The sequence below is a fragment of the Molothrus aeneus genome, chromosome 1 (genome assembly GCF_037042795.1).
Source record: "Molothrus aeneus isolate 106 chromosome 1, BPBGC_Maene_1.0, whole genome shotgun sequence".
In the NCBI taxonomy this organism is placed as follows: domain Eukaryota; kingdom Metazoa; phylum Chordata; class Aves; order Passeriformes; family Icteridae; genus Molothrus; species Molothrus aeneus.
The window spans coordinates 113,973,000-113,987,929 of record NC_089646.1 but is presented as its reverse complement, the minus strand read 5'-3'; the positions used below and the strand labels follow the sequence as shown (position 1 = coordinate 113,987,929).

General features: G+C 39.1%; 1 protein-coding gene across 1 annotated transcript in view; it reads right to left on the bottom strand.

Moving 5' to 3' along the window:
• XKR4 (XK related 4) overlaps positions 1-14,930 on the bottom strand; it is a 211,258-nt gene that overhangs the window by 64,627 nt on the left and 131,701 nt on the right. The window contains exon 2 of the mRNA XM_066563233.1: positions 9,458-9,657. Coding sequence (XP_066419330.1) covers positions 9,458-9,657 — 200 coding nt within the window. The remainder of the gene's footprint in view (positions 1-9,457; positions 9,658-14,930) is intronic.

Here is a 14,930-nt window from a genome sequence, read left to right as displayed (position 1 = left end):
CCACCGGCACCCCCAAGTCCTTATCAGGGTTGCTCTGGATCTGTTCATCCCCCAGCCCATGTTGATACTGGGGTTATCAACACCCCAGTATCACCCCACCTGACCCAGGTGCAGCACCAGCACCTGGTCTTATTAAACCTCATGACTTCACGAGCTTGTCCAGGTCCTTCTGGATGGAATCCCATCCTTCAGGTGTGTCAGCTGCACCACTCAGCTCGGTGTCACCTGCAGATTTGCTGAGGGTGCACTCGATTCCTTTGTCTATGTCCTAAATGAAGATATTAAATAACACTGGTCCCAATATGGACCCCTGAGGAACACCACTTGCCACCAATGTCTATCAGGATTCTGAACCACTGACCACTTCCCTCTCAATGTGACCATCTAACCACTGTCTTGTTCACCTAGCTCTCTACTCATCAACTCCATCATTTTTCAATTTAGAGAGATGGATGCTGTGGGGAATCATGTCAAAAGCTTTGCAGAAGTCCAGGTATATAACATCTGTAAGCCTTCCCTTGTGCACTTATAGCCACAGTGTTAAGGACTATGGTGATTGAGCTGGGTTTGTGTAGCCTGAGGGAGAGGACTGTGAATCAAGAGGAGAGATATAATTGTCATTTTCTCCTGCCTAAAAGGAGAATTATACAAACCCCTCAAACTTAGAGGCACAAAATGAGTCAAAATTGCAGCAAGGGAAAATCTGATTTAAGTAAAAACAGAGTTTTTTGCCAGGGTGTTGAGCACTGGTACAGTTCACCTGAGAGGCTGTGGGCTCAGCAACCACAGAAGGGCACAAAACTCAAACAGACCCAGCCCTGAGGAACCTGATCGATTTTTGAACATGGCTGTGCTTCCAGAAGGGTTCGGACCAGATGATCGATTGAGGACCCTCACATCTATCTTATTCTTTCATTCTGTGACAAGACACTCAACTGGTCTGAGCTGGAAATACCACCCAGAGGTGAGATTACCAGCTTGGTACTTGAGCAAACTGCATCAAAAAGCCTTGAGAAACCAATCTTTAAATTATATTCCTATGCAAATGTAAGTTTATAGAAGCACTTATAATTATTTTCTTTCAGACTGGTATAATACCTGTAAGGTATGATAAAATATGTACCTAAAGTTGTGTTCCGATATCCAAATATATGTCATGATTTTTTCAAAATTTAGTGAAGGAGGCCCCTACCTACGATCTTTGGTAACCAGCTGATTTATTGATACCTTCCAACAGGTATTTGAAGCTTAGCCAGAGACAGCTCTATCTGCAAATGTAGCTAGGATAGCTAATGTGAGAAGAAGGAGGACAAAAAGAGTAGCAGTAAAATGTGTACTAAATCTTCTTAACACTGTTTTTAATTCCTTTTTTTAAGTTTAAACTACATATAAGGATGTTATGCTGGTATGTTATGAAGCCTTATTGCTATTCACTCAGAATGACCCAAATAGTTTATTCATTTTCCTATGATGTAATGAGTGGAAAAAAAATGTTTAATGAGTGGCCAAGCTTCCCAAAATGATATTTTTTGCATCATAATGCACACTTACATTTATATGTCTACATAGTTCTGTGTGATCCTTTGGTCTTTTTATGACCACTTAACAAGTAATAAACAAGGATAAAGATATCAGCATAAACTCAGTAAAAAACAGAGTCACCAGAACATATTATTATGAAAAAATGTTCCATGCAGTTCCCCTCATTACTAATGCTGCAAGAGGAATTAGGGTTATTTTACTGCATTTAAACAGAAAAAATAAAAATATTCACTAGTCATCTCTGATTGACTTTCAGGGGTTGAAGTCCAGTAAAATGGGTTTGTTAAGAAGACAATACCTGTGTACATTGCTTCTTGCTTTTACAAGTTGTATTGATGAATCATACTTTTAGATAGATGAATGGACATGGACAGGACATCAGGAAACACAGGAAATAAACACAGGGCATGAGGCATTATAGGGTTACACAAAGACTTGTAGGGTTACAGGAACACCCATGGCCTCGTAATCACTCCCTGGACATGGGTGCTGAAAGAGAGCTGGTATTCAGAAAAGATGGAAATAATGGCAAAAGCAGTGTGTGTGAATGGAATGACAGCAGGGTGTTTCAGAAAGGGTTCCCTGATAAAACAGATTCTGTTTGCATACAAAATCACTTTGGGGAAAGATTGTGGGTAGTTGTAGAGTCTGCTGTAGAATTCCAGAGTTAAATTTGGATATGGATTGAGCTGTTCAAACCATTATTACAGGGAGAAATTCTTCACAGAATTGTCTCGTTATGGTAGCTTCTGATTTGTCAGATATAGGCTGGAGAACAAGTGCTGCTGAAGGCAGCCCAGATATTCCAGGGTGTGACAACTGACAGCTTTTCTGAGAGAAAGCAGAGGATTCTTTCTAAACTTAGTTATGGAAAGCATAGAGGTTGTTACAGGACATCTAATTGTAGCAAAATAGCATTGAATCCCATAAATGTTGGTTTAATTTATATACAATGGAGGGATAAACAAAAATAGATCTGTTAGTAAGTCTAACAGAATTTTAGAGAAATGAGTGAAGGCAGCAGAAGTTAATTGTTCTGTTCCCCACTTCTCTGTGGGGAAGACTTGGATTTTCTTTGAGGCAAAGCACAGAAGTATTTCTGGAGCTTTTGACAACTGAACCCAAAAACTTTCAGAAAAAAAAAGCCTCAAAACCTACCTCAGAAATGGTTCTTTGATTGAAATTAAAAAAAGAATGATGAGCAATAAAGGTTGTGCTATATAGGACAATTTTCCATAAGGGCTCTTGAAATAAGAGCTCAAAGACAGATCCAGCTGATAGAAAATAAGATCAGAAAGGAAATTTGTATTACTGTAGATGGAAGCAACACTGGAAATTCCTTGTTTTCACCCAATGCAACCAAAACCTTTCTGTCTCAGGATTCAAAATAAGCCAATGTATGAAATCCTGCTGTTGGTGAGCATCATCTTAACTATCCCCACTCCGAAGTGGTGCCACGTGACTGAAAAGGAAGCATTTCACAAGTAGCTGGCTGAAGCAGGGCTACAATGCAGGCTTCAATACAATACAAAGCTTTAGAGCAGCTTTTAAAGCAATAACTAACTGAAAACAAAGGTAAATCTAGAACCATAGGATGGCTTGGGTTGGAAGGGACCTTAGAGGTCATCTAGTTCCAAATCTCTGCCATGGGCAAGGACTACCTTCAGGAACATCAGATTCCTCACAGCCCCGTCCAACCTGGCCTTGAAACATGAAAGTGTATGAGAAAGAATGGATAAACTAAAAATGAAGTAGATCATAAGAGAGCTAGAGTCTAGAATAGCTCAATAGCTTTCTTTTATAAACCCTTTCTCAACAAGTAAAGTGTGGCAGATCTAATCTATCACATGGCAGAATGGCGACTACAATGCTAATGGGAAAGTGCTGGTGATGCTCGAGAGGTTAGGAAATAGCAGAGGAGAAATAAGGCAGGTAAAGGAACTAATTAAAGAAAGATACTGCAGATTATGTTGAAATGCTCATGAGGAACCCTTGAGATGGAGTAGAGTTACTCTTACTTTTTCAATACTGATTACACTTGGAACCAATCTTGTCTGAACACTTCTCTTAATGACCTTTATTTGAAACATAATGTACTAGTAAGTGTTTGGGAGATATTGTCAGTGTAGGAAAGGAGAGTGATATGTGCAAAAATCAGGGGCACCTTGCAGGCTGGAAATAGTAGAAAAGAGACAAAATTTCATTACAGGTATTTAATTGCTAATATATTTTTATAATGTAATTGAAGTCTCATCAGAGTGATATGACACTGGAAGAGACTGTGTGTTTTCAAGGACCATGAAATAACTAGAATTAACTAGTCCAATACCTGAGTGAACAAGGAATTACAATCCTAGATCACACCTAGTGAGATATTGCCATGAGAAATATGGGAGCTCTGGATAAATGTCATGTAGAGTCTTCAGTGCAGCCTTGGTCATCTGTATACACCAAAGACGAATTCAGACTGGGACTGAGGAAGAAAAAGTCTATGAAGAAAATTCAGAAACTCTCATGAGGTGAAAGAATGCACAGCAGGAGGAATGATTCCACTTTTCCATCAAAGTATTTCTTATTCCCCAATCCCATTTGTCACTCACAACAATCCCACTGGGCAGGGGAAAGCAGTGCAATTCCTTGTCTGGAAGGATGACTGGTGGCTGGTAGGTAATGAAAAATATTGGCTGAAGTCTGACTGCTTTTCCCTGTAGTGGAAGCTCTCCATTTAAAAAAAAATCTGTTTAAAATCATAATTATTTAATTTATTTTTATTTGCATTGACTGCTTTGTTTTTACAACATGTAAGAAAACATAATTATCTTTGAGATGTTGGCTGTTCTTTTATACTGATTGAAGTACTGCAATGGATCAGAAGTTCTTAAAAGCAGGACTGAAGGACAGAAATGGGCTATATTATTGTAGGAACCCCATTTCCTTAGGGAACAGGTGTAAAAACAGGAATGGCACTAGAACAAATGTGTGCAGACTGCTGATAAAATTAAAAAGTCAGGACAGGCATCAGCAGGTCTATGTCAATCCGAGAAGCTTTCAACTGGTGTATTAGATACTAGGGGTATAACTAGTTTTAAGATTGTAATCAGGTTATGAAATAGATTATTTGACATGATTGCCTTCAGTCAGGAAGTCCTCTCCTGGACTATCAGAAACAAGGGTATGTTAATATGATGCCTCTATCCTAATGAGCACAAGATAACATTTTTAAAATTTGCAAAAGGACCTGCGGATCAGTTTAAAAGTCATTTCTAGAAAACACATTTACTCCGTAGTATATCATACTTGTTGATCCTTGTCACTGGAAATCTGTTTTGCCAAGTATCAAGCAGAATCTGTAAGTATAGGTTGCTCTGGTTTAGTTTCTCTGTGGAAAGTTTGGGTGCTGGACTGCTGTGGTGCAGAACCTTGGCAACACAGAGAAAAGTAATGGCAACTTGCCCAGAACTCAAATGCTGCACCTGATTTCCATACAAATATATATTGAATTGTATAAAATACTGCATCAGAATTGTGAATTTTATTTAGTTATCTATTTATAGGGCACGGCAAATGTAGGCAGCATTTTACAGAGCAATCCAAAATTGCTGTGTGGTAACAAAAAAGAAAAGCTGTGCAAAAGCATAACGTTGTTCACAAAAAAATTGTAGACTTAAATGATTTTCAGTTTACTGTGCTGATATGAAAATTCTGAATTCCTGATGCACAGCATTGAGCTTTGCTAGAGGATTTTTATAAACAACTAGTGAACAACATAATTTGCTTCTGCCAGATAAAGTTTGAACCTATCAGCTATGTCATAAACTGCTATCAAGTCTGAGATTCTTCTTCAGCTCAGGCAGGAGCAGCAATTTGTTTGGAGTAGAAGCACTGGAGAATGGTGCTTGGTGGCACTGTAAACATTGTATACTGGCAGTGGTGTCAGCATATAAAGTGTAGGGTTTCCAACAGAGTTGGTAGAAAGTGGGAAAATGTTTGGCCAGGGAGATTTCCTGGAAATGCATTTTCAGAAGAATCCAGTAGCTCTGTGGTGTGTGGTGACTTCCATGAAACTTGATGAATTTATAAACTGGTCTGAACTTTTCGTTTTGCTTCTGGCACAACTGTCAGTCCCCATTAAGAAATGCAGCTTTATATGACATAAACTTTGATTAGATTTTGATTAAGCTTTGATAGAGACTTTGATTAATAGCACTGTATGGAGAAACCAGAACAAACCTCCCAGGGGCTGATGAAGAAAAAATTGTCAATGCAGTAAACAGGAATGAGAAGCTAATCTATAATTTAAGCAATGTGTTAATTAATACAGTATAAATAATGAAATCTGTGGTAAATCCAGGGAGTAATCTTGTCTATCTGCTCATCTAGGTGTGGTTAGAACACCATATCTTGAATAGGAAAGTAGTATCTGTGTGATAACTGTATGATGGGAGTCTTTCCAATCAGATGGTCAGCAGGATTTTTTTCTTGCTAGAGTTTACTCATTTTAAGATGAGAAACTTTTTTAAAATGGCATAGTGGGAAAACTGAAATAAGTAAAAGAAGAGTGCCAAGAGATGGTTGCTAGTCTGTGGGCAGGACTCCAAGATGAGGTGCCACATAAAGGGACAGCCCTGACCTTCCTTCCTCACCGTGATGCCATGTCCTCCCTTGCCTCCCCAGGGCTGGCATTACCCATTGTTGATATCCCCCTGTCTCAGGAAGCTTGGCTGTGCTCAGAGCAAAGGCAGGAGGGACAGACTCCTGTGAGGAAAAGAGGAAGGAATTACCTATTTCACGGCACATCAGTCAGTCTTCTAGAGAGTAGATATTTCTTCAAACTCAAAGGAATCACCAGAGTGGAAAAGGTGGATGTGAGAGGGGTATTAGCACAGCTCCAGTTTAGCCCACTGTCAAACTGAAGTTGTTCAGCTTCTTGAGAACTTTACATCTAGAAATCATCAGCTTCCCCCACAAGCAATTTCACTCCTTCCACTCAGGTGAGACCTGGCTGCTGGTTGTAGGCAGAATAAAAATGAACATTGCCTCTAAATGTGCCAGTTTTGATGACATCTTAAGGAAGAATCATGGTTTTAGATGATAATTTGGCTATTGTGCTACTATTACTGGGATATCCCTGGATGAGGATGCAGAAGAGAGATGCCACTCCATAAGGTCTGTCGATGGCCTCCCACACAAGCCTCGCTGTGCTGCAGGGTCATGATACAGGGTACACAATCCTTGCTAGAAGCTTACACTGAAGTTTTAAAATTCATGCTTGGGGAGTCCAGGCAAGTGCTAAAGGATCCCTGTGGTGTATCCTCAGGGCTTTTGAAGTGGTCTGTACTGCAGTGCATGGGAGATTGAGGGGGAAGGTTTTGCAGATATTGCGCAATATTGTTCATGATCCCCATAAAGATCCATGAGCAGGTCTGCACATATGTCTTCCCTTGATTAGCAGGACTTAGTTACTGCAATAAGAAATAGTCTGAACCAAGCCAACACCCATTAAAAAACTTGGAATCTTCAGTAATGCTGATAACATTCTCCTGTTGGGAATAATGCTATTTTGTTGCATTTGGAATTGAAAATATAGAATTTCATAAATAAAAATACTTAGAAGTTTTTCTTGCTGTAATTAATGGATTAATATTAGAAGTACCCTGCTTACAGTCCATTCATTTCCCGTGCCAAATTTGTGGTTTGTGAAAGTCATAAACTCTTAAGAACACAGACCAGCAATGTCACTTAACAATTCTATTAATAACTTTTTCCTGTGGGACAGAGAACTAAAATAACAATAAAACCAATAAAAACCCAGTAGCATTCCCTAAACAAAGAAAATCAATCAAACACCCTGTTTATTGATCCCTGTTGGAAATCTCTCTAACAGGCTCAGTGAGTGGACAGCTAGCTGAAGAAAATACCTTATGGCTGGGACTTTTAAAACACCCATTTGTAGCACGATACCACTGAGAAAAATTATGCTCTTCTTATGCAGCCTTGCAGCTAATCCACCATCCTATGGTGCAACGCATTAGCCTTATCATTTCTTTAAGAAAGGAGAGAAAACAGAGAAAGGATTTTCACAGCTGGCAAGATGCTAAAACATGTTAGCTTTTATCATGAGAGTATAATGGTACTACTGTTTAAGAAAATCCAGCATCTTCTTTAATTTTCTTTTTTTTTTTAGTTTTTTTAAATTGATCCTTTTCTCTGTGGAAGCTGGAAAAATATGGGGGAAGAGAGCATAACTAAATACCATCAATCTTCTCAACTGAAATCCATAATTATAGTTTTTATTACTTTCTGGTTTCTGATCTATAGGTTTCACAGGGCTGATTGCAGGGTGCAGGAAACATTTTTGCCTTTTAAATTGAGGCATTTCAGGTCTTCTCTAATTAACCACTTTCAGAGTGTATCACAGGCTTAGTGTCTACTCACCAGGCTCATTTCTCAGAGAGAGATCTGTTATTGCACTAAAATGAGGACAAGAGGCATTCTGTATTAATAGTTTATGAAGATAGCTAAATTACAGCTGACCATACAGTATTCTGCCTATGTTGTTCTCCTAAGTCTTTCTCTGGACTCACTTTTTCTGGGAACACAAATCTTGAAGGAATAATACCTTCTCTGCAATGATAACAGTTTGAGAAATTGCAGTAGGAAGTGCATAGGCAAACTTACTTGTACAGAGCACCAATTAATTAAAATAGAAACTTTGGTTTTCTTTTCCCATTAAGGTGGCAGAGTTTTAGATCTAATGAAACAAAAAACACAGGAAGAAGTACAGCTCTTAAATGCATGACAGTTCAGAGCTCTGTAAAGTAAAACCTCTGATTTATCCACAGGAAACTGCCCAGGATCAAGATCTTCACACAGTTACCCACTTTGTACCAAATCCCTTTTTAGCCAATCAGACTCACTGCATGTTACTCATAATAAGCTAACCAGACCCAACATTTTCTTGGAGCAAGGAGCTGTCACATTTTCTTCTTGCACAGTGGTAAGCACATGAGCTGTTCCTTAAAAGCAAATGACAAAATTCTGCATTTCCTTCCTGCCTCTGTCCCTCTCATTCTCCCCTCCTCCCTTCACTCCTCACTGCCTCATGGCATTTTTGTCACCTTCTGGATTCCAAGTTCACATTCACTTCATTCCCTTGCTAAAAAGTTCTGTCCAGGTGCAGCCATAAGGCAAAACAATGGCACAATACAAAAGGACAGCTTGTCAGGTAGCCAAAAGCAGCATGAAAAAAGCAATATTGAGTGAGATATTCCAATATCTGTATCACCGACTGACAAAGCCATCTAGTAGGACATATGCATGCATTTACCATTTTAGAGAAGTAACCACACTTGCTGAAAGCATCAACCTTAGAAGGAAACCCAGAGTGTGAGGGAATGAGTACTGCTGGAGAGATGATTTGTATTATTTCAGGTGAGCACGGCCGAGAGCTGATGGGCATAAACATTGCCATTATCTTCACAGAATTGCTGTTATCTCCTGTGCTGTCTCCTGCTTTGCATAATGCCATATGAACCTCATTACTGCAGTTTGCAGGGTTTTGAACATTCACAGAAAAAAGCATAGGGAGAAGAGTAATAGTTTGATTGATGCAATTTTCACATTGGCCCAGTGGATAATCAGAAGAAGCTCTTCTATTACAAGGACATGCAGAAAGCAAAACATTTTAAATCCTACCCACAACCCAGGGCCATTAAGAAAGGCTAAAAAACCTCTAATAACATAGTCTTTCTTGACAGAGTTATTGTTAACAGCTAAATAGCAGCTAGCAGGCAAGATCTACTCTTATGCCAGGACTACAAGGCACACAGCAGTCTGAATGAAGGATAAATATGTATGCGTGGAAATTACATCTTCCAAAAATTATAAAAAATAAATAGATTAAATGAACCCCTACCTTGGAGAGCCTGGAGTGTACGAGTCTGTACAACAATACAGAGTTGCAGGACCAGCTGTGGTGCACTTTCCAGAAAGGTGGCTAGCAAATGCAGCATACTCACATCTGCATACTCATACACCATTTTCCAATAAAACCGCCATCTGTCATTCTCTCCACTCTGTCGACTCCGGATACCCAAGTACATCGTGTGAAAATACCTGGAATGAAAGAGAGTGGTTATAGAAGCACAGAATTATATTTTACATGTTCTACTTCTGCTTGCAGACAATGTTTTGTTCAATGTACTTCAAAATAATGAACACTTATTTAAAAAGATCATTGTATTTCAATTTATAATAGTTGATGTGATAAGAGTAAACTAAACTGAAGACAAGACTAGCCTTTATAAGGCCATTAAAAAAGCTTAGCATTGACTTATTTGTTAAATAGTATTTCTTTCAAGGACCCAGTTTTCTAATTTGAAATATACAGATGATATCTTGATTATATGGCCTTCCTGAGAGGTTTTGCAAATAATGAGAGGAACAAAACGGTCTCTTTAATGAAAACATGCAAAGAACTAATTTTTTTTCTGCATAGCTGTATTAGGACTTGGAGAACCACCTGCACTGCAACTCTGAGGTGGTCTTAGCCTGTAGCTCTGCTATGGCTGAGCTTATTGTCCTGCTTTTCGCCCCATCTGACACACTGAGTATCTCAGATACTGCCAAATGTATTGTGGTTTTTTTTCTCATAGTTTGATTATTTTAGTCAGAGAGAAGATGTAGCTGTGAGTTCCTATTTTAGAAGGCGTGGAGATGTGGCTGTGGGTTCCCTTGGAGATCAGAAATGACTCACTATGGTAGCTCCCATGCAGCAGCAGCAGTAAGCAGCAGCAGGAGCCAGGAACCCAACAGGCTGCTGCTGCTCCCTGTAGTAACCAGCAGATAAAGGGAGCAAGAGGCAAAGCCCCTCAGCTCTTGTGCCCTGTGCAATCAGCAGGAAAAACACCTGGAAAACAGCTCATTAGCTAGATTTTGGTGGGTGCAGGAGCAATGAGTGGTTTTAGGAAGCAAGGGAGGTCTTCTGAAGGCTAGTACCCAGATGCTGTGATGCCTGTGGTGACCCTTGCAGAGCGTGCAGCATCCTCCCATGACACACCTGAGTCACAGCATAGTGATCACTCTGGGTGGCCTTTGATCTGCTATGTTATTCTGATCTGACCTCAGATATTCTGTGTCAGAAAAGCTCCCACATTGTTCCTGCAATTTTAGTTCCAAACTAATTAAGGCTGGCTGAAAAAAATCCCCAGTCTCACTTAATGAAAAATTTTGAAGATTAAGGTGTTGGCTTGCATCAGGGTGCCTTGTGTCCTGCAGTAGTAGCCTGGGGGGCTACTAACTAATGTGGATCTTTGTTTCTCTTTTTCTTGAGGTATCTTTCATATTCTGTTCCTGACATCATTTTCTTATGATATTTTTAATATGTTTTCACAGCAATTTTTTAAAGTGAGATCCTATTTTATAATTAGAAAAAGTTTAGTAAATTTTAACCACTTTCAATATGAATTGCTTTAATTAGTTAATATAAAGTATTTCAGTATTTCTTCTTTCCACAAGTTCTTGTCTTAAAACCCTTTTTCTAACTGGTGGAGCATGGTGAATAGTGAAATCTCCTTTTACAAAGGTTGCATGCAACCTCTAATCTCTGCTCAGCTGTAACTCTGGAGTTGTCTTATGCTGATGAGAAGACTTTTGGCTTCTGACTGGCAAAGAGCCCAAGACTTGGTTGCCCCCTTGAAGAATGACCCAATGCACCCTTGGACCCAATGCACACTCTATGCGGAGCAGCAGTTTTTATTCAGGAATATTCACGAGTCAAAACCAGGGACTAGCACAGAGAAACAGCTGAGAGGACAGATCTGAGCCTGCAGCATTTCTCTTGACAATGCACATCACAGCAATATAAAAGGAAAACACATTAAACTCACATTTAAATTAAAATCACACCAGGTGGCTTTGAATTTTATCAAAGTCCCATGTGGGAGTGAAGCAGCAATGAGCTGCTCAGAGATTGAGACCACAGAGGTACAGTAAACAAGATACCAACTGTAACTTTCATGCAAAACACTGAGAAGGTCTAGAGGGGTCAGAGTATGATGGGATAACTGGGCCTCTCTGGTGTCTTTGGGGTTAGGTAAAGTGGAATGGCCTGCTGCCCAGATCTGAAAGCCACTGAGCTGGAAAGGCATCTTTTGCTGCACAGTTCTGTTAATGGGGTCCATTGGACCCACTGGTTCTCGGTCACAATCCATTTAATTGTTCCTGGACCTCTCATTAAAGTCCTGCAGCACAACAGGGACAGGAAAGGCTTTTATTTCCTTCTGCAGTTTATTGTTTGGGTGGGGTTGGTTTGTCCTGCCTAACATGTCCTCCCAAGGGGCACACCTTGGAATATTGCACATAGTGGGACCAGACAGCATCTTCAACACCATTCTTTTAAGATATCACTAACCTTTGCTATAAATTCCTAAAGGAGCTGTGGCTGCTGAAAGTTGTGCCAGGAGGCTCTAGCTCTGCCAGTGGAGCCATCTGCAACTTCAGTTCTACAACATTTGTACAAAAAATACTTTTCCTATTACAAAAATGACATACTGTGGCAGGTGAGGACCCCTAGGGTTCTTTACCTGCTCTGCAGAGTGGTTGTGCATGGCAAATATGTTGTGATTAATGAACCCGTATGGAAATATTTCCTCTCCCATTGCACTTTATTGTGAAATGCTGGCAGTGAGTTATTGGGGACTGGGGAATCATTGCTCTTGGTCTACTTAGCTCTTTGCAATTTAAACACAAGACGTACAGGAGGAAGATACTTTCTGGTTTTACACACTGGGGACCAAATTTCAGCCTAGGGTGATTTTTTTTTCTGTCCTTTCAATTTTGGCCAAATTAATTGCAGGCTGAAATTAACATTTACACACATAATTACTGTCACTGATTTATAGGCATAATCAGGTGATTAGACAGCTAAACATTCTGATTTGCATCCACAATTAATTGCACCAGCAATTGATGTTAGGTGTGCAAATTAGCAGTTATTAAAATAAAAAGAAGGTCTAATAAAATGATTCATATATCAAAGACACTTTTTTCTGATTGTGAAATACAGAAGAAAAAAAATGGGAGAAAGAAAGTGCTTTGTTGTAGTGGCTTCCAAATATAGCTTAACACTGCAGCAATGACACATTCCATTTTATATATATATGCATTATGTAATTCCACTTCAGACACCCTCACTGGAGGCCTATTGTCAGCAAATGCCATACAGACACAGTCAGAGGTAGTTCCTGATTTGAAGGGTTTTTCTATTTTGGTATTCTGGTATTGTTTTGGTAGAAATTCACATTTTTATGTGAGTCCAGGTAGTGACTCTTATGTACAGTTATTCCAGAAAGATATAGGAAAAAGCAGTATATAGTTCTGCATTGCAAAATATCTTAGGTAAATTGATGTCAATGAACCTGAAAGAACAGATGTGAATGTCATTTTTTTGGTTGTGATTGCATTCAGTCAACTACAGTCTTCTGCTGGTGCTTTACAAATATACAAAACCTGCCTATCCATGTTCCCAAAAAGCATTTAATTGATATGTAAAGAGATGATAAACAGTGAAAAATTAAGAGTTACAGCACCTGACAAAAAAAGGAAAAGAAGCAGAAATGGGGAGTGTGGTAATGATACTGCCATCTAGCAAAGTAACCACTTTGTCTAATAAATCAAGTTTATCTTAAAGTCTCTTATTTTTCTAGAAGAGTAAAACCAAATAAAAATACACCACTTCACCCACACCACAAAAAGACCCTACAATTTAATAACTCTCTTGTTTTTGTAGAAGACCTTAGACATAACTGATTTTCTTAGAGATTTTGCAGTTAGAGGATTATGAAACCTCTCATGTGAAGTCAGACTGGGAGAGTTGAGGTTGTTCAGCCTGGGGAAGAGAAGGCTCCAAGGAGATCTTATTGTGGCCTTCAAGTACCTGAAGGAGGCTGAAGGTTATGGCTTCAAACTGAAAGAGGGTAGGTTTAAGTTAGTTATAAGGAAGAAATTATTCATTGTAAGGGTGGCAAGACATGAAGAGGTTGCCCAGAGAAGTTGTCAATGCCCCATCCCTGAAGGTATTCAAGGCCAGACTGGATGGGGCTTTTAGCAACCGGGTCTAGTGGAAGGGAACCTGGTCCAGTTCCAACTCCCTGGCCCATGGCAGGGAATTGGAACTGGATGATCTTCAAGGTCTCTTCCAACCCAAACCATTCTTTCAGTCTGTGATTCTATGAAATGTACTATAAAAAAGCATTATCAAAACATTTTTATTTTAAAATTATTCTTTTACTCTCTCTTTTTTTTTTTTTTTTTTTATGAAGACAGATCACTGCTTGGGATCTCAGTCTCAATGATGATTTAAAAAAGTTTATATTCAGAATTAATACAATGGAGTGAGAAGCACTATATCACTGATAATCAGATGGCAACATATATATCTTTATTTGAGTCTTAACATCTTAACCTTTGAAGGAAGTAGAGAATTTTTCAGCGTTTAACTGTCTTAATTTATTTCAGTGCATCACACAGCACAGTATACAGACCTTGATAAAGTATAACCCTTAAGGATGAGAATCTGAGACAAGACCAAGTGACATTCTTTTTCCATTATATCAATGATGGAAAGTGGTAAAGTAAAAGAGACAAACAGAAAACCAGGCTACTCATTATGTCCACAATAGGGTCTAAGATGCAAGACAAATAGAAATAAAAAATTGTCTACATTTGTATTTGGGAAAAAATGTATTTTGGTTATAGGGAAACAGACATACATTCTGATAAGACAGTGGCTCTCTAGTATTTCCAAAATCCAGAGCCCTCATTTTGCTCCAGATTCACATACCAATCTTGAGGATGGTCAGCATAGACTGAGATACATACATTTGAAATAATTCTGGTAACAATTCACTTATGATTAAAGCATGCCTACTTGTGTATTTAATTGAGATGAGGTACTGTAATTATATGATAATACCAAATATTTATAGGAGTGCTTTCCATGTTTAAAGTGCTGTACGACCACTGCTTGATTAACTAGGATGAATGAAAATAACCTTACAGAGGTTGTTCCTCAGGAGTTGGCAGCTGACCAACCTAATACCTTTCTGCAGGAGACAGGTATAACTTTCAGTCAGCACACTAAAATCCAGCTGATATTTCAGAAGCCCATGATTGGATGTGCCTTTTTCTTGTATGAAGAAAATTCTGACTCCTTTCTCCCTTATTCTTAAAAACTTCTCCCCAGGTCTTGCTCCAGTACAAGGCAGACAAGGAGGCTCCCAGAATAGCTACCAAACAGGAGACAAATCCTCAGAGCCAGTTATTTGGGAAGAGTGTTTAGGTGCCACTGGTACCTGTGCTAAGGATTTCCAACCTGCCTACAATTCATC